This window comes from Mesoplodon densirostris, chromosome 11, assembly GCF_025265405.1.
Source record: "Mesoplodon densirostris isolate mMesDen1 chromosome 11, mMesDen1 primary haplotype, whole genome shotgun sequence".
Classification (NCBI taxonomy): domain Eukaryota; kingdom Metazoa; phylum Chordata; class Mammalia; order Artiodactyla; family Ziphiidae; genus Mesoplodon; species Mesoplodon densirostris.
In genome coordinates this window covers 99,640,720-99,660,813 of record NC_082671.1, presented here as the reverse complement: position 1 = coordinate 99,660,813, position 20,094 = coordinate 99,640,720, and the positions used below count along the sequence as shown (strand labels likewise).

Below are 20,094 nucleotides of genomic sequence, written 5' to 3'. Positions count from 1 at the left end.
ATTTCTGTGCTACAAGAAGCCAAGATAACAGCTAATTGGAAACTGACTTAAATTTTGTTTTAAAAAGTATTTTATAATTACAAAGAAATACGGGGGGTTTCTGGCAATTCACAATACTACATGTTGTGTTTTATTATGTTTAAACATTTGACTTGGTAGACACTTGTTATTCAACTCTTTATTTGCTACATAATTCTAATGCAAATATCAGCCTAGAACAGAACTCTCCACTCAAACTCACTAATCCTTACTTTTTTAAGAGCAAAAGGGTAATTATTTTTCCTGCTTATTTTTACAACGGATACTGTTTAAACCTTAGTCAGTAAATATTCATTGATCAGGAACTAAGGACCAAATACTGCTTACGTCAGAAAGTGTTTAGATATAAGGAAAATCACTGGTTAAATCCATTGAAAGTACTTAAATGGAGTTGATGCAACCAAAATGAAACTGGAAAAATTATTAACAGTAACTTAAAAATTATTGTTAAAATAGCTAGTGACATTCTAGAATTTTTAAATACTCACTTGTAACAGATAGGAACTTCCTGGATCTAACAAGCTTACAGCCTCATTTTGCATCGTGTTCTGTTGTGTAATTGCATCTTCTCGTTTCCGCTCTTTCTGCCCAGCTTCATCATCTTCATACTCATCTAAGCACTGAAAGAAAGAATAGTTTCCATTTTACTTCTATATAATATTAATAAAATGTTTTGATAGTACGTGAAGATACATTTGATAGCATTAAGAAATACTAAGCATTCAGAAACTACACAATAAAAGTGTTCCTTTCAACAACTGGTACATTTAATTCCTATAAACTAAATTATCTGCTTAAAATCCAAACCTCCACATTCACACCCTTGTCAACATCTTTCTAGGCTCTAGGCTCTAACTACCAGTGACAAGGTTTGCTTAAAGGTAGGGTTCACTCTTTCTTCATCATTCAATCTTCAAGTAAATGGACTACCTTAAAGCACTTTTTGGAAGGTAACAAAAGACACACCACACAGACATGGAATGTAGAGTCTAACGGGAAGGGGTGTGTGTCTGTGGGTACATGTGCAGATAACTTAATAATAAAGGCCACTGAAGGTGTGTGTGTGTGTGTGTGTGTGTGTGTGTGTGTGTGTGTGTACGTGCGCAGATAACTTAATGCTAAAGGCCATTTTCTACCTTAGTAGCCTATGAGTATCTTCACCTAGGGAGTAAGTCTTCTACAAACACTCTGTAGAATAATTTACAATTTAAAAAATGCGTTTAGGGGTTTCCCTGGTGGCGCAGTGGTTGAGAGTCCGCCTGCCGATGCAGGGGACACGGGTTCGTGCCCCGGTCCGGGAAGATCCCACGTGCCGCGGAGCGGCTGGGCCCGTGAGCCATGGCTGCTGAGCCTGCGCGTCCGGAGCCTGTGCTCCGCAACGGGAGAGGCCGCAACAGTGAGAGGCCCACATACCGCAAAAAAAAAAAAAAAAAAAGCGTTTAATTTGGAATTGCAGATATAAAAAAAAAAAAGAGAATTTCAGATGATGGAAAGAGCATATGGAAAAGCTTACATGAAAGGCTGCTGTTTAAAAAACGGAATCACCACCTGTGTTATCTATCCAGACTTTTTACATTAATAAAAAAAACAAAACCAACAACCCATAAACAGAAACTAAACTCTATCCATTACACCCACTGTGAAATAATAGGTCATCTGTTCCTTGTAACTGAACACATTCTTAACCAATACACTGCCTGTGTGTGTTCTGTAAGAGACAAAAAATAAATAATATCTCTGCAGGCACTTTGTAAACACTAAGACACTGACCAAAGCACAGAATAGCAGGAAAGACAATAGTATTTACAAATTGTGCAAAGAGAAAAGAAAGGCTGAAGCCACTGTGCAAACCAAGAAGGATCACTGGAGCATCTGAAATAGGAGAACACAGAAAATAAGCAGCACATTCAAAGACACAAGGTCCATAGCAGGGGGGTATGGAAGAAAGCATCTGTCTGAGATGGAGTCTTAAATCAGGATGATGTGGAGGGAAAGCTGGGGGACAGAATGGAAGGGAAGAATTAAAGAAACAAGTAGGCTGAGATTCCAGAGAATGTTTAGGGTCTCTCCTATAATGCAACTAACTATGTGTACAGGTGTCACCTGGCCCTCTTCTCACCCTGTGGGAACTGGGGCTTAGGTAACTGGTATAAGAAAAATGATAACACTGTGGCTACTGCTGTAACAAACTGTTCTTGACTCCCAAGAGACTAGTGTCTTCTGCCAGGATCCATGAAACCATAGCAGGCTAACTCGTTAGCTCGTAAGCAGGGTAAGATCTCAGATCCTTCAAAGTCCTTGACAGAGGTGGGTACTGGAAAGGCATATGCTCTGATCACAAAGAAATACAGATAATAAATAGCCTAAGAAGTCTAGACTTTTCATTACATAACATTGAAACATGTTATAGTGCTATAATTCCCTGGAATATAAGTAAAACATTATCAAAACTGATTTGGGGAAAAGAACCTGTATACAGCAATTCAGAGTTCTGATTAACAGGGACCAAAAGTGGAGAGACTAAACAACATAGTAGGCAATGGGATCCTATGAAAAATGATATATCTGGGAATTCCCTGGCAGTTCAGTGGTTAGGACTCAGCACTTTCGCTGCCAGGGCCTGGGTTTGATCCCTGGTCGGGGAACTAAGATCCCTCAAGCCTCTCAGCATGCCCCTCTCCCCGCCAAAAAAAAAAAAAAAAAAAAAAAGATGTATCTTAGGTGCAAAAAGAATCAATAAAAGGAATCTAGTAAAGGGTACCAAAGTTTAAGAAATTAGTCCTGATTAGAAAATGAATCTCTCTTAGGACTTTTAAAAAGACTTTCTCAAACCAATAGACAGTATCATGTTTTATGCCAAAATATCAACAAAATTTAAAAGCAAAGCCAGACTTAAGACACTGATGTCCACTACCAACAGGGTGGTTACCATCACTCTGGAAGTACTATTTGGTAAAACTAGGGAAGAAGAGTAAGAGATTTCAGCATCAGAAAGGCAAATGTTCATCATTTCAAATGATACAATTTTGTCAAAAATATTTTAGAATTACTACAGTTCCTTAAGATGGTTTTTCATTAAGCACACAGAAATAAATAGCTTCTCAGAGTAACGTCAATAGCTAGTTAGATTATATGATTTTAAGAGTAACCATAAAAATAAACTAAAAAAACTTTATGAAAAAACTATAAAACTTTACTGAGTGGTATAAATTAAGATCTCTTCTTAAGAAAAAAACTAATACTGGGGCCTCCCTGGTGGCGCAAGTGGTTGAGAGTCCGCCTGCCGATGCAGGGGATACGGGTTCGTGCCCCGGTCTGGGAGGATCCCATATGCCGCGGAGCGGCTGGGCCCGTGAGCCATGGCCGCTGAGCCTGCGCGTCCGGAGCCTGCGCGTCCGGAGCCTGTGCTCCGCAACGGGGGAGGCCACAACAGTGAGAGGCCCACATACCGCAAAAAAAAAAAAAAAAAAAAACTAATACTGAAGGTGTCAATAATCTGTAAATTAATTCATAAGCTGAATTTATTTGGAAAGTAACGGTGGATCATCTGGATGCATAATTACATAAGACATCCAGAAAAATTACTTTTTAAAGAGAGAGTTATGACAGAACACTGACTCTAACTAATATTAAAAATGTATAAAACCACAACACCGAAAACTATGTGATAAAGACTAGAACAGAAAAGAGAATGGAGTACAGAAATTCTTCAATAGATAGTACTGAGACAAGAGGTCAGCAAGACTATAAGATCTAGAAAGAATAAAAAGTGGTCTCATCTAGTCTTCTACTCTGTGAAAGCAATCATTCTCTGGTACCTGGGCTGTAAAAATCCCTGACCGTAGAATCAAATGTCAGTAGCATGAATTCTTAAATCATAGAGTAATATAGACTCACCAGCATTAAAAGAAAGCAGAAAAAATAAACTTCAGTAAATGTTTGATAAATGAGTTAACAAGATGAGACAAATCAGGGAGATAGACTGTTGCACCCCAAGTTAAAATTCTGAATGTTCTTTTTCTTGGCAACGCTCTTACCCACTGACCTGGGAACCTATTTATCACACATACTATCTCTGTGGAGAGTGTGTACATCTTACTTTCCAGGAAGCTTTTAGAATAGGGATTACTTGATGAATCACAATTTCCCTCCAAAGTTCTTCTAGAAACCAGTATAGTTCTTTTAGCAACAAGCACCTTACAATGTCCTTAAACTATCTTACTTAATGGGGGATAAGTACACCTGGAGGAACAATTTGGTCGAAATGGTGAGAAATAAGAAAAGACTGAAAGCAAAAAGGAACTGAGTTAATGGACAAAGGTGGGTAAAGACATCTTCTATTTCTTGCAAAGATTAATAATTTTCTAAGCACAGAAGCTGGCTGGTATCCTCAAGGGAGAGAGAGAGAGTTGGTCTTTAAATAAGTACTAGCAAAAAGAAACCAAAAAGAACCCTAAATATTTTTTAAAGATTCTTTCTATGAATTATAAGCTTTTCATCTGGGAGGGAAAAAGATGAGAAGAAAATAGCTACTGATTTTATAGTATACTTACAACAATAATGTGGGACTGATTTTATAGTATACTTACAACAGTAATGTGGGACTGAATCTCCTACCTCTCTTCTCAGCTTTCATTTATAGATAAATGTAAACATGTAAAAGTTATTCTCTCCTTTCACACAGATGAGAGAGGAAGTTGCATGGGAACTGAGTTAACAATTATTGGAAACAAACCAAAAGGTCAGATTTTATGAAATGATAATAATAAGCATCACTAATTCTCATCAAGCTCTTTGCTCTTCCCAAAGGTACATTTAGAGTGTTAATATTTTAGCAAATAAAACCTCAGAACAAAAAGGGAAATGTATGATTTTCATTGCTAATAACAAAGTATCAACACTGAAAAAAAAGAAGCTACTTTGAATAATTTTTATAACATGTAAGATTATTGCTCAGATCTGACAAAGTAACCAAATAAAAAGAAAATGGATTTTTTGTTAAATCCTATTAGTTAGGATTCAAAAAACTGTACTTCATAGGAGCACAACAGAAAGTTCAGAAATAGATCTAAATAGACAAATTGTGTTTACAATAAAAGTAGAAACTCTCACTGGTGGGAAAGAATGGGCTTTTTTTTCTTTTTTTTTTTTTTTTTTTGCGGTACGTGGGCCTCTCACTGTTGTGGCCTCTCCCGTTGCGGAGCACAGGCTCCGGACGCGCAGGCTCAGCGGCCATGGCTCACGGGCCCAGCCGCTCCGCGGCATGTGGGATCCTCCCGGACCGGGGCACGAACCCGTGTCCCCTGCATCGGCAGGCGGACTCTCAACCACTGCGCCACCAGGGAAGCCCAGAATGGGCTTTTTTTTAAACACATGGTTCGGGGATAACTGGATAACTATATATTTTTTAATGTGAAATTGGATTTATTCCACATAGTAGGATAAATTCCAGTACATCATTAAAAATGAGCAAGGGCTTCCCTGGTGGCGCAGTGGTTAAGAATCTGCCTGCCAATGCAGGGGACACGGGTTCGTGCCCCAGTCCGGGAAGATCCCACATGCCGTGGAGCGGCTGGGCCCATGAGCCATGGCTGCTGAGCCTGCGTGTCCGGAGCCTGTGCTCCGCCACGGGAGAGGCCACAGCAGTGAGAGGCCCGTGTACCAAAGGGAAAAAAAAAAAAAAGAGCAAAAATTTGAACACTCTGCCGAAGAAAATATAGGAGTGACAAATAAATACATGAAAAAAAGGCTCAGTATTAGTACTTATTAGGGAAATGCAAATGAAAACCACAATGGGCTATCACTACATACCTACTGGAATAATAAAATTAAATATCGACTAAAATTAAAGTGTTAATGAGGATTTGAAACAACTGAATGTCTCCTATATTGCTGGTAGGAACTAACAGTGGCATAGTCATACAGGGGAAAGTTTGGCAGTTTTTATAAATTTAAATATACACTTACCATATGACCCAACAATTCTACTCCTAGTTAGCTACCAAGAGAAATGAAAACATATTCACTCAAAACTTACACAGACACTTGAACAAAAAAAAATCAGTTTTCATAATAGCCAAAAACTGGAAATAGTCCAAATGTACATCAACTGGTGAACAGATAACCAAGAGTAGTACAGCCATGCGACAGAATATACTCAGTAACAAAAGAATTATGCTAAGATACCAGGAAATGAAGACTATATGCTGTGTGATTCAATTTCTGTAAAATTCTAGAGAAAGCAAAATCACCGTAACAGAAAGCAGATCAGTGGGTGTCAGAAGCTGTGTCTGAGGGGAGGGGGCGGAATGAATGGTGGAAGGGTTCTATATCCTGATTCTCACGGTGGTTTGCCCAGTTGTGTGTATTTGTCAAAATTCATCAAATCACACTCTTTAGACAGTAGCATATTATTATATGTAAAAGACACCTTAATAAATATGACTTAGCAAAGAAAGAAATATCGTGGAGGTATTGAACAAATAAAATGAGTTTTAAAAAACTGAACCTAAATCTGATTAAGACTCTAGATCCAACTACCAATTAATGGGAATAGAGGGACTAGAACAGTATATTAGACAACACCATGGAGATGCAATCATGAAAATCCAGATTGTGGGAATATAAAAGACCACAGAGCAAACAGTCATCTGGGGCTACATAAGGTTTGTTGCTTTTTTAAAAAAAACAAAACACTTTAAAAACCATTCTCAGCTCTCCATCATATAGAAATAAGCCTCTGCTGATCCCTGTTATAACTATAAAATACAAATGGCCAGTTTCTACAACTAATAAATTATAAGAAGGGGAGAGAGAGAGAGAAAAGGAGAAGAGAGCCACAAATTTGAAACTCAAAGGACATATGAATGAATACCAATATATTGACCTCATTTGCATCCTTACTCAAAGAAACTATTTTTTAAATAATCATTTAAGAGACAGTTTGAACAATGATGAAATTTGAAATTAAGGAGTTTCATGAGATTGAGGAACTATATTTAAGGTTTGATAGTGATATTGTTCTTTTGTTTTAAAAAGATTCCTTATATTTTAGAGATATATGCTGAAATATTTAAGAATAAATTAATAAGTCATCTGAGATTTGCTTGAAAATAACATAGGGATAGAATGGGTAGTGTGTGGTGGTATCGGTAAGACAAAACTGGTCAGGAGTTGATCACTGTTGAAGCTGAAGGATGTGGACATGGGGGACTTCACTGCACCATTCTCATGACTTTTATATTTGACCAAAATTCTCACAATGAAGTTCTAAACGTAGCAATAAAATTTGAGTGTGTACTGACTAAGTAACTAGAACTAGGTAAGTATCTTTCCTATGAAGCATAACATTTCTGCCTCTAGAGAACAAAATGGTGGAATATTATTTGAAAACTGTTTTCAAAGAAATGGAAATGTCTGCAATTTAATGTAGAGTGGGAAAAAATACTATGATGAATGATAAAAAGAAAAATATACATTATCTCTAGATTGATTTTTTTTTAATTTATAACTGTCTATAAGTTATATTTTAGATTAAAAACATATAAGAACTCAGATTTTGGAATCAGAGAGACCTAGATTCAAATCCCAGGTTGGTCACTTAAAATAGTAATGGCACCTGCTAGTAACTGAATATTTTCTAGGTGTGTAGAGAGCACTGTTAAGCTCTAATATCTAGTACTTCAAATACAGATAATTTTCACAAAAACCTTAGGAGGTGGGTACTGCTTTATATAAGAGGGATGGGAGGATTCGAAGTAAGTAACAGGACACAAAGTTGTTGAGAGGTGCAGTCAGAACTCCAACCCGAGCAGCCTAACTACAAACCTCAACCTCCATTTTCCAACTACCAGTTGTAACCTCTTCATCTGTCACGACATCCATTTAGTGCCCTGCAACCCAGAGTTTATTTGAGGAAAAAGAAAAGGAACAGGGGCTCCCCTGGTGGCGCAGTGGTTGAGAGTCCACCTGCCGATGCAGGGGACGCGGGTTCGTGCCCCGGTCCGGGAAGATCCCACATGCCGCGGAGCGGCTGGGCCCGTGAGCCATGGCCGCTGAGCTTGCGCGTCCGGAGCCTGTGCTCCGCAACGGGAGAGGCCACAACAGTGAGAGGCCCGCGTACCGCAAAAGAAAAAAAAAAAAAAAAAAAGGAACAGAACAGAAAATATCAGTGAGCACTTTTCTGTGAAACTTTGGTTTCACATTATCTCGTAAGGGTCTTGGATCACTTTGCAGAACACAGAATTACTGGAAGTTACAGGAAAAAAAAGAGTGGTTATGAGTTGACTATTGTTGTAGCTGGATGACACTTATATAAGGGGGGTTCATTTACTCTGTATTAGCTCTGTGTATGTTAACATTTTAACTTTTTCCCCCCATTTTTAAAGGGACTTTTAGTAATTCTACCAGGCCTCATTTCCATGTTTATTTCAGTCACTGACAGCAGACCAAACTTCCCCAGGTCTCACCCATTCACTTGTACAGACTCTCATTTCCATACCACTCTGTACGTTCCCTAATCTGACCCAATCCTGTGTCCTTCCTCTCCCTTCCAAATCATTCCTCTGTGCCCTCTGGAATTCCTGCTGATTAACATTTTGCTTTCCTCAGCTACAGGATGAAACCTAGTTGGCTCCCTGAAAAAGCCCTTTCCCCTGTAGCTCACTCAACTGGAAGGTATTTGTTTTTGAAGTTCTTTCATACCTTTGGGCCTGGTGGTAGGATTAGAGTATTCTCTGACTACCTCTCTGGAGCAAGTATCCCCTTTGGCCACAGTGTTCTAGGCCAATGATTCTTATTCAGTCAATACCACTCCCTACAAGGCATGGAATTTTGTGGTGGCATTTTTGGTCATATTGATGACTAAGAAATACTACTTGTTTATGGATCGGAAGCATGAAATGGATAACTTGCATTTGAAAAATTAGTCCCTCTAAGATAGAACTGACCCACGTCCCATCCAAATGTAAAATGTAATACCAAAAAGTCATGCAGGTGAAAAATCTATTTATAATTATCTAAGCCTAATCACATTTTACGGGGCAGTGGTGTGGGGGATTGGGGAGTGGAGGTTCCAGAGTTTTAAAATACATATGGATTTTTCCAGGAAGACAACTACCCTTTAAATCCAGAGAACATGATATTTCATTTGTTAGTAGTCTTATTTTTTTTAAAGTTGCTCAACATTTTGGAAAAGGTCGCTGACAGCAAAACTATTTGTGGTATTTGACTCATTAATAAAGCACACTTTTATCAGTCCAAAAAAAGGTTTTTAATAATCAACACTTAATAAGTTCATAGACTAAAATAACTAAAGAGGATCCATTTCATGGTAGCTTTTCCCTATTAATTTGAAAAAGCAGAACTCCACAAAATTCAGGAATCCAGAAAAAGCAAGCAACATACCATTTGCCTACTTTAAACACAACTTGTATTAACATTTTTAAATGCTTCTAATATATGGAGAAGAGCATATTCCATAGAACTTTTTACTTAATAAGAATTCTTGGACAGTAAGTAAGCCTCAACAGACAATCATAAGTAAGCCTCAACAGACAATCATCACTCACAACTATTATTTATCTGAAACTATGCACACACAACTAAAGAAAATACAATTTTAAAAAATATTTCAAATGCATTAAAAATTGTTAAAATTAATTTTTAATAAAATAAATGCTGAAGCCAAGTTTTGACACTTTCATAACTAGAATAAATTGTGTGGTATACTATCTAGTTCTTGGAAGAGCTCAGCTAGAGATTGCTTCACATTCTTCTTTCTTTCTTTTTTTTTTTTTTTTTTTTTTTTTTGCTGTACGCGGGCCCCTCACTGTTGTGGCCTCTCCCGTTGCGGAGCACAGGCTCCAGACGCGCAGGCCCAGCGGCCATGGCTCACGGGCCCAGCCGCTCCGCGGCATGTGGGATCCTCCCGGACCTGGGGCACGAACCCGCGTCCCCTGCATCGGCAGGCGGACTCTCAACCACTGCGCCACCAGGGAAGCCCTCTTTTTTCTTTTTTCACATTTGTTCCCTTTCATAAGTGAGGAGTCTTACAAGTGAATTAAACAATTCATTCATCTCCAAACACTATTAACAATAGTTCATAAAATCCATTTAAAAATACTAGTCCCCTTAATTTTCAGAATCCCTCCCCAAAAGTGTAATATCATGTTCTTCTTCCCAAATGCCTCAGTCTCTGTAACCTATGAACACCTGATCGTAATATAAGGAATCCATACAAATTCCTTAGGTGTTTCAGTTTTTCAGTAAATTTTTGCAAAGTATAATTACTTCTCTATAAAACTCTAACACTAGGGAATAGCACAATATTTTCAACATATGAATCAGAATGAGCAACAGAATTACAATAGAACTAAACAGCCAAGTAAGTTTAATTTTATTTATGTACAATAAATCATATAAATGTGACTCTAAAATCATGCTGATTTCCCTTTGCATTTTAAGCAATCTTAGCAAGGCTTTTAGGGAAGAGAAAAAAAACTATACAGCTCCAGGAGAGGGAAAAAAAGTCTGTATTTGGGATCACACAGTTACAAACCATGAATGTGGATAAGTGCCTGTACTTTCCAAAATGAAAAGTTACTGTGTCCGTGAAAGGTATTAGGGGAGTTAAGCTAGATTCCACTCGTTTTCTTCAGAGAGACCATGCCATCCTCTCAGTACTACTGCTGCTTTATCTGCCTCCGCCTCTGGTAATACCCCCTTTCATCCTCCATTAGTCCTGTATCTAGCATATACCACTCTGTCATCATTCAACCTCTGCCAAGCTATTCCTTCCCTCCCCTCCCTGTTCCTAAGAGGTTTCTTTTGAAACGGTTAAGCAAAAGGAACTTTACAACATAACAAAAAGAAGAGTAAGATCAAATTAATAAGCACCTTTATGTGAAAAGAACTGAGCAAAATAAACAAATGACTGCTCTCCTCTCATTAGATAGCTGAAAAAGCCACATATATAACACAATGCTTAAAAACTGCTACACACACACAGCCTTAAGCTAGAAAGTTTGGGAACTAAGTGGGATAAATTAAAATGTATGGGGCTTCCCTGGTGGCGCAGTGGTTAAGAATCCGCCTGCCAATTCAGTGGACACGGGTTCGAGCCCTGGTCCGGGAAGATCCCACATGCCGCGGAGCAACTAAGCCTGTGCGCCACAACTACTGAAGCCTGCACTCTAGAGCCCGTGCTCCGCAACGAGAAGCCAAAGCAATGAGAAGCCCGTGCACCACAACAAAGGGTAGCCCCCGCTCTCAACAACTATAGAAAACCCGCCTGCAGCAGCGAAGACCCAATGCAGCCAAAAATTAAATAAATGAATAAATAAAAAATTTTTAAAATAAAATGTATGAATTTTCCAGACTAATTATTAAACATCCTGATTAACTTTGTAAATTAGCAATGAATTTCGTCTATCATACTGAATTAGGCTTTCTAACAACTTGCTAATATATTGATACTAATAAGTACTTTGATTTCATGGATTTAAAAGCTGAGTTTGCACGAAGGTTATTAGCATTTTAGACAAAAATGAAATCTTATCTGTAAAGAATCTGAAAATATAACACTCCAAAACAACAGGAAATGAAAACAGAATTTCATCCTTCCAAAATCATCCTTCCATAATTTTAAAGTGCCTTCCCCACCTTAAATTCTACACCAATACTATCAGATATGACTCAGCCATGGACAATCCAACCATACTACCTCATGCTGGGATCCCATCAGATCTCAGGGCTAAGCAGTGTCAAGTTCTCTAAAGAGCAACAATATTCATGATTAGAGAGGCAGGCAGCATTCTCACTTTCAGCAATCTCAACAAATAATAATAACAACAATAACTTAAAAACTATAGTTGGGTACTTCTTATTTAAACAGAAAATGAGATTTTCCTAATTACAAAATCAATGTACATTACAAGGAAACTTTTAAAATAGAGAAAAGAAGAAATTAAAAGTCATCCTTTATCTTAAAATAAACAACTGTCATCACTTTGGTACAAATCATTCTAGTAGAACTTTTGCTTTCTTTTTTTTTAAATCCATATAATTGTAGGCACCCTGTTTTGAGACCTATTTATATGGCCTCTTCATTTTCAACAAAAATTTTAGCAGTTGCATAGTATGATATTAGATTTGTTTAATCAGATCTATGTTGTAGGACATATAAGCTAAATAGCCTTTCACATAAATTTGTGTGCCTATCTCTCATTTTTATGGCTCTATAAACATGCTGCCAAATTTTCCTCCAAGAAGGTTAATGTCTCACCCTTATTATTGTTTTAACTCTCTCCGAACATATTAGGCAAATAATGGTTTCACTGAATCCTAGGTGAGCGGGATGAACTTGTGCTCTCTTTTTATTGGCTTTATGTATTTCTTTATGTATCTTCACTTTCTTCACTGATATCCTCTCTCAATTTTTATACTGGTTTATTCATTTCCTTAGTATTTCCAAAAGCTCTTCATATAATAAGATGGTAACCTTTATTGTCAATTTTTTTTTCTAGCTCACCTTTTAATTCTGTTTAAGTTTTCCTTCTGAGATTTACTCCCTGTGGTTTCATGTTAAGAAAATGTTTTTCTTACTTTAAGATCTAATAAACAAGGACTTCCCTGGTGGCCCAGTGGTTAAGACTCTGCACATCCACTGCGGGAGGCACACGTTCGATCCCTGGTCGGGAAACTAAGATCCCACATGCCGCTCGGTGCAGACAAAAAAAAAAAAAGTCCATGAATTCCAAAGTTCATGAATTCCGGAATTCGTGGATATTCCTATTTTTAAAAACTCTAATAAACACACATACTTTCTAACTTTTACCATCTCACTTTTTTAAACTTTTTAACTCGTCTCATATTTAATTTATTGTATAGTGAGTGAGTTTGGAATCTAATGATTTTTTTAGGGTAAGCCATTGTTCTAGCCACAGAAATGGACTAACCCAGAACTGCAACACTGGTGGGAGGCTGTATGAGTAACAGCCCTGGGAGGAGCTAGCTCAGCACCCCCTCCAGGTTCACACCTAGGGGCTCTTAAGCAACCCCTATCTCCTCACCACTGATTCAAAATGCCATCTTTATATTGATATATATGTCTATGTTTTAGCTTTCTATTCTGTTCCATTGATCTATTTATGTTAATGCCCAAATCATATTATTTTTATCATTAAAAGCTAATAGTTATCGGGCTTCCCTGGTGGCGCAGTGGTTGAGAGTCCGCCTGCCGATGCAGGGGACATGGGTTCGTGCCCCGGTCCGGGAAGATCCCACATGCCGTGGAGCGTCTGGGCCCGTGAGCCATGGCCGCTGAGCCTGCGCGTCCGGAGCCTGTGCTCCGCAACGGGAGAGGCCACAACAGCGAGAGGCCTGCGTACTGCAAAAAGAAAAAAACAAAAAACAAAAAAAACAAGAAACACAATATAAATGCAGTAAAGCCTCGTTTCTTCAGCAATAATCAAGCAAAACTTCCCTCTTACATAATGAATGTGGATCACTCTCAGCCTCAAACCCCTCCCCTCAAAGAATGAAAAGCAGTGATTAATAAATTCAGAGGACCTGAAACTAAGTCGAGTCTAAAAGAATTGCAGGCAGAAGCCCTGAAATTTTTAAAATAAATTACTCTTACTAGTTTTTGTGGAAATGTTTATTTATAAAAACACTCAGGGGCCTCCCTGGTGGCGCAAGTGGTTGAGAGTCCGCCTGCCGATGCAGGGGATACGGGTTCGTGCCCCGGTCTGGGAGGATCCCATATGCCGCGGAGCGGCTGGGCCCGTGAGCCATGGCCGCTGAGCCTGCGCGTCCGGAGCCTGCGCGTCCGGAGCCTGTGCTCCGCGACGGGGGAGGCCACAACAGTGAGAGGCCCGCATACCGCAAAAAAAAAAAAAAAAAAAAAAAAAACACTCAGAATTTCCTATAGTCAAACCACCTATTGAGATTTTAGGCAGCAGGGAGAGAGAAGATTATAGAACAGAAGGCAATCTACCACACACTGCGATTTCCCCAATGTAGTACACATTTTCGGAGAATTCAGAAATATTTGGATAAACACAATGATAGAATAATTTGTGTACATACTTGAACAAAAAGAATGATAGCACCGAATCCTCTGAAAATGAGCAATTATCCTGGAATCTCTTTTATGCTTAGAGAAACAAAACCACCAAACAGCTTCTCTGTCTCCTTTAACCAATGGTCAGTGGTACTAAAAAGAAATAACTAAATAAGGAAAGGTTATAGGAAAAGGGATCCTAGAGAAGAATACGTGGAGACTCATAATTTTGCTAAGGTGTCCACATGCACAGCTAAAGCTCTGTAGAGGTCCTACGGATGACATACCTTTCTGGTCTAGTGTCTGTAAACTTCATTTTCAGTCCTCTTTCCCCCTTAGGAACATTTGTCTAGCCCCTCTCAAGAAGCTTTACATTTCTGTTTAAATTTCCTCGTCCCCTATGCATATCCTTTCATCCCCCAGATAGTCAATCTGAAAGTAATTTAATTTAAACTTATCATACAAATCATTCATACTAATATATGCTTCCATTTTTAAGAACAGTTCCTCTCACAGAAAAATAAAAAGTTTTGTCTATATTAAAAAAAAATTAAAACTGATCTTGAATGTAAGCTAGCACTTAACACAGAGGCTGGCACACTACCAGTACTTGAATATTAAATAAATGAATGAACAACTTAAGTAAAGTAATTAATCTACTTGAGCATAGCATGCTCCGCACCCAACAAGGGTCTGTCCTTAGCACTCCCTTAGTCTTAAATCTTTCACTCCTCTCCCATCCCTTGGCCCGAGAATCAAGGACTCAGTTCTATTTTATGCTGTACCTTCTCCCTTTATCCCAGGCTTCCAATCATAAAATGAGCCAAGTAAGCAATCCAACCCATACGACCACGAAATTCCAACTTCTCAAGCTCTTTAATACTTTGGGTACACACATTTTGGGTATGAAGAAGAGAAAGGAACTAGGAGAGAACTGATCAGCTGGGAGTACAGGAATGCAGCTTAAAGAAAATCAATCCTGGAATGGTTTGATGGGTGGGACTCTTGAATGAGAGCGTCTAAGTATATGTGTATGTGCATCTAAGAGTGAGGTTAGGGGAAATAACTAAATTGTACTGGCAGTGGCTAAATAAAGTAAAAAGAGAACTAAAAATGTCATCTCAATTTTGTCTAATTACCATATAACACCCATCTTTAAATGATGGGTTCATTTTGCTTTAACTTTCATTAGATAACTAACTCTATTTGTGCCCTTAATTCTCACATTTACTGATTATACAAAGGAAGTTAACCAAAATTTTTAAAATGCTTTTAGAGAGAACACTATTGATGTTAATTCAAATATAATAACAACAAGAACACTAACAATTATACAGTACTTATGTGCCAGGCACTGTTCTAATTGTTTTCAGAGCAAAATTCTTTTAACCTACACAACAACCCTATGAGATAGGCACTATTATTACCCTTACTTTACAAATTTGGAAGCAGTTAAGCAACCTGCCTAAAGTCACACACCTAAAAAGTGATGGAACTGTTATTTAAATTCAGACAATCTGGCTGCAGAGTCTAGGCTCTTAACCACTAGGCTATATTTACTAGTCTGGGGTGACTTAGCTTGTTCTCTACTTTCACTGTTAAAAAAAAAAAAAGGTCTCAAATACAGCAGATATTTTATACAATGTTTATTAACAGGATTAAGAAAGTCTAATGATTTACCAAGGGAATCTGCATAACAACTCCTTTCCTGAGCAGTTTAAGGAATCAAAAACATTCATTTACCTCAGATGCTACAGGACGAATCTAGGGTGGGGGGCAGATAATCAGAAAAATGTATTTCATTGAATCTAAAGATGTCATTGACTGAAAACATACCATTATTTTATGTGCCACTGAGAAAGAAAATTCTGCCAAACTATAATACACCATTAGTTTAAAACATACCCTTAAATAAAAAGTGCACAAAGTGTAACTAAGTCAATGAACTACAGTCACTTATCAAGGGCACTTTTAATACATGGTTGCATAAAAGATGAGACCATGTAAAAGACCATTAGCATTTCTTGAAATCTGCTGTATCATTCTGGGAATCCACATATTTGGAAGAACTTAAAAACATGAGAACAACATATGATTAGAGTTTAAGTTGTGGTTGTAGAGAACATCAGGACAACATGAGAAACTGGTTTACCAAACATATGCTTAGGTCAGGGCATATGTATTAGTTTGTTGGGGCTGCCATAATAAAACACCACAGACTGGGTACCTTAAACAACAGAAATTTATTTTCTCATAGTTCTGGAGGCTGGAAGTCCAAGATCAAGGTATCAGCAGGTTTGGTTTCTACTGAGGCCTCTCTCTTTGGTTTGCAGACAGCTTCATTCTCACTGTGCCCTCTCATGCCTTTTCTCTGTGTGTTTTCAGCCCTGGTGTCTCTCTCTCTTCTTAGAAGGACACCAAACATATTGGATTAACACCTCACTCTAACAATCTCATTCAACCTTAATTATATCCTTAAAGGTCCTATCTCCAAATACAGTCATATTGGGGGTTAGAGCTTCAACGTACGAATTTGTGAGGGGGGTACAAAATTCAGTCCATAACAACATATAATAGCTGATCTTAGTGGAACCCATTCCTGGAATACAAAACATCATGTCTCTTATAGCAAGATACTACTGAGGTAATAGAACTCAACACAAGTCATTTCTACATTAGGATCGACAACTCAAACAAACAGAATAGCTCTTCATTTGAGACTAAAATAATTTACTCTATGGGACTTTAGAAAATTGTTTAAGCTCCACAAAGTGTCCTTATTTTTGGTTTTTGCTACATTCTTGTATTAGAATCAATGCACATTTTATATTACAAAGGAAAATCCTGCTTTCAGGCAATTTTGGCACACTAGTCTCTATATTACTTAAGAATTAGAGCCACTATTTACCTTTGATTCACTGGCACCTTACAAAGTGCCTAGCATATAGTAGCGACTCAATAAATATCAGAGGGAGGAAGAGTAGAAGGAAAGAAGGAAGAAAGTGAGTTAGCTAATTATCAGTTTAGGGTACCGCACTCTAAACTCCTATCTGCTTTCCGTTTTGTACCCTCCGGATTCCTTGAACCAAAATGTTTAACATTCAAAAAACGTATAAAGATAACAGCAAGTTTAAGGTCTAACACAGACTTCAGCTGATTCTTAGATTCATGTCACAGTTCATAAAAGTAGAAAGCAAGCAAATCTTATGAACAGAATGTCCAGCACCGCCCCCCCACCAGAATGAGCGTTTAAATGCTATTTGAAAGCAGAAACAGACACAGTTTAAAAGACCTTTCAGAGCTCATGGGCCTATGTAATTGCCGGGAAGTCTACTAGTTGAAAAGCTGGCTTTTGAAGTCAGCTGACTCTACAGTTTCAACAAGAAATTTTTACATTTTATCCCCCCCCCAAAAAAGGCCTTCATAAAACACAGCATTTACATATAATACCTACTCTAAACCCTAGATATTCAGAAACCATCCACTGAGTAGTCAACTCATTTAGTATTTATCATCTACATTCCCTTGTGGCTCCAAATCTACAAGGGAGAAGTGGAACCATAGAGTAAGCTAGAGCTATATGAAAAGAAATATTCTTAAATATTCTGCTATTTTCAACTGTCAAGGAATATCAAAAGGAAAGCAATATTTAAATGTTTCATTGGGGGCTTCCCTGGTGGCGCAGTGGTTGAGAGTCCGCCTGCCGATGCAGGGGACACGGGTTCGTGCCCCGGTCCGGGAAGATCCCACATGCCACGGAGCGGCTGGGCCCGTGAGCCATGGCCGCTGAGCCTGCGCGTCCGGAGCCTGTGCTCCGCAACGGGAGAGGCCACAACAGTGAGAGGCCCGCGTACCGCAAAAAAAAACACCAAAACAATTAAAAAAAAATGTTTCACTGGGGTCTTAACCATATGAAAAATATTTCAATCGCGCAGGACTGAATAACAGATAACATAAACAAAGGTGGACCATTTTTGGTCTACTATTTGATGTGTCCACGCTTCTCTATAAATTTAGACCATTGAGTATGAAAGCAAATGTTAAGATAATAACACTACTTTAATTTGACATATCTGAATTAATGAACATTAACAAACAATAGTTACTTATTATTTAGAAAGGAAAACATTCCTTCAGTACAAACGTGCTTATTATATGGTTTCTTTTCTTTATAATTGAAATTTAACATATGTTTAAATTGCCAAAATCCCGTATCATTGAGTTTCAGTTTATTTTAAAAGGATCCAAAGTTCTTGATCTCATATGTCAGAAGAAATGAACAAGACTTTTATAATAAGAGAAAAAACAAAATGTCTATAGTAAACGATAAGTTCATTTTGTCTTAATTCTCATTTACTGAAAAATGCTCTTGTGTAGCCTACTTTTCAAAGCCTTTTAAAGAATGATAATAATATGCCTTTCCCATTACATAATTCAGATCAAATTATATGCCTAACAATTATAAGCATAAAGTATTCATTTACATACCTTCCTTCAGTATTCAGAATGCATTTATTATTGACCAAATCACTTACATAAGAGATTTAAATAGGACACTAGGTAACAAAAATTCCATTTCTCCTTGCCTTAGATGTGTTCTTATTCCTTTTGTCAAATAACTGGTATTTCAATAGTGCCCTTCTTCAGAAAGTTTTAAAAAACAACTTTTACCTACAACAATGATTCACGTTTTGTGAGCAAAGAGAGGAAGCTTTGTATTTCTGTTATTTTTGTCTGTAAATATATTTTCCCTTTAACGACCAGAAACCTAAGGTAAAGAAAATACAACTTATGTGAAGTCTAAATTGAAACTAGGATTTCAAATGGAAACTTACATTTCAAATAAATTTGAATTTATACATTCTGTCCCTAGTAATTCTTAAATAAGGATGATGGTTTCCAAACAGTACCCCAAGGTGGAGTGAACTGAGAGGCTCCTCCAACGGAAACAAATAATTTTTGATATCTGTGGAACACTGCATGAGCCACTAGGCTCAAGGCAGTTCAGTTTCAAAATCAGATCCTACTGCATTCCTTTATACGCACTCATTATCTTCGCAAGACTAAGTCTCTGCAACTAAATTTTAAAATTTTCAAAAGGAGAAAAAAAAATAATGGCCAAAACGAAAAATAAATGTGGAATACAAAATGAGAGAAGTTCCCATCTGATTCTATTCCAAGTTTTATGAAGTTGCATAGTATGAACTGTACACATCCCATTAGAAAAAAATTTTAGCTACTTAAGAATGAAATTAAAATATTTCTTGGGGAATTCCCTGGCAGTCCAGTGGTTAGGACTATGTGCTTCCACTGGAGGGGGCACGTGTTCGATCTCTGCTCAGGAAACTATCCCGCATGTGGCGTGGTGCAGCCAAAAAAAAAAAAAAAAATTTCTTCAAAGAAGAAAGTCAAAGGGACTTCCCTGGTGACACAGTGGTTAAGAATCCACCTGCCAATGTAGGGGACACGGGTTCAAGCCCTGGTCTGGGAAGATCCCACATGCCGTCGAGCAACTAAACCCATGCACCAAAACTACTGAGCCTGCGAGCCACAACTACTGAAGCCCGTGCACATAGGGCCCGTGCTCCACAACAAGAGAAGCCACTGCAATGAGAAGCCCGCACACCACAACCAAGAGGTAGCCCCTGCTCACCACAACTAGAGAAAGTCCGTGAGCAGCAATGAAGACCCAACGCAGCCATAAATAAATTTATTTATTTATTTATTTATTTATTTAAAAAAAGAAAGTCAAAGAATTCATATGTGTTATTTATTCAAGTTGTTAGAACATAAATACTTAAGTCGTTTAGACCTATGTAAATGGAGTTATTTGGTATTTCTTTGGATCTAAGGGCATCGTGAACGAATTACTGGCACACTAAGGGTGTGGTGAATTGAGAAAGTTTGGGAACCTTTTGATAAGAGTATAAAATGAAATGCCACTGGGACTGTTACTAAACTTAACGAAACATTAAGTGACTACATTATCCTCA

The 20,094-nt window shown here is 37.9% G+C and overlaps 1 protein-coding gene across 1 annotated transcript in view; it reads right to left on the bottom strand.

Moving 5' to 3' along the window:
• PAWR (pro-apoptotic WT1 regulator) overlaps window positions 1-20,094 on the bottom strand; it is a 101,532-nt gene that overhangs the window by 30,647 nt on the left and 50,791 nt on the right. The window contains exon 3 of the mRNA XM_060113100.1: window positions 528-659. Within this exon, the coding sequence (XP_059969083.1) occupies window positions 528-659 (132 nt within the window). The remainder of the gene's footprint in view (window positions 1-527; window positions 660-20,094) is intronic.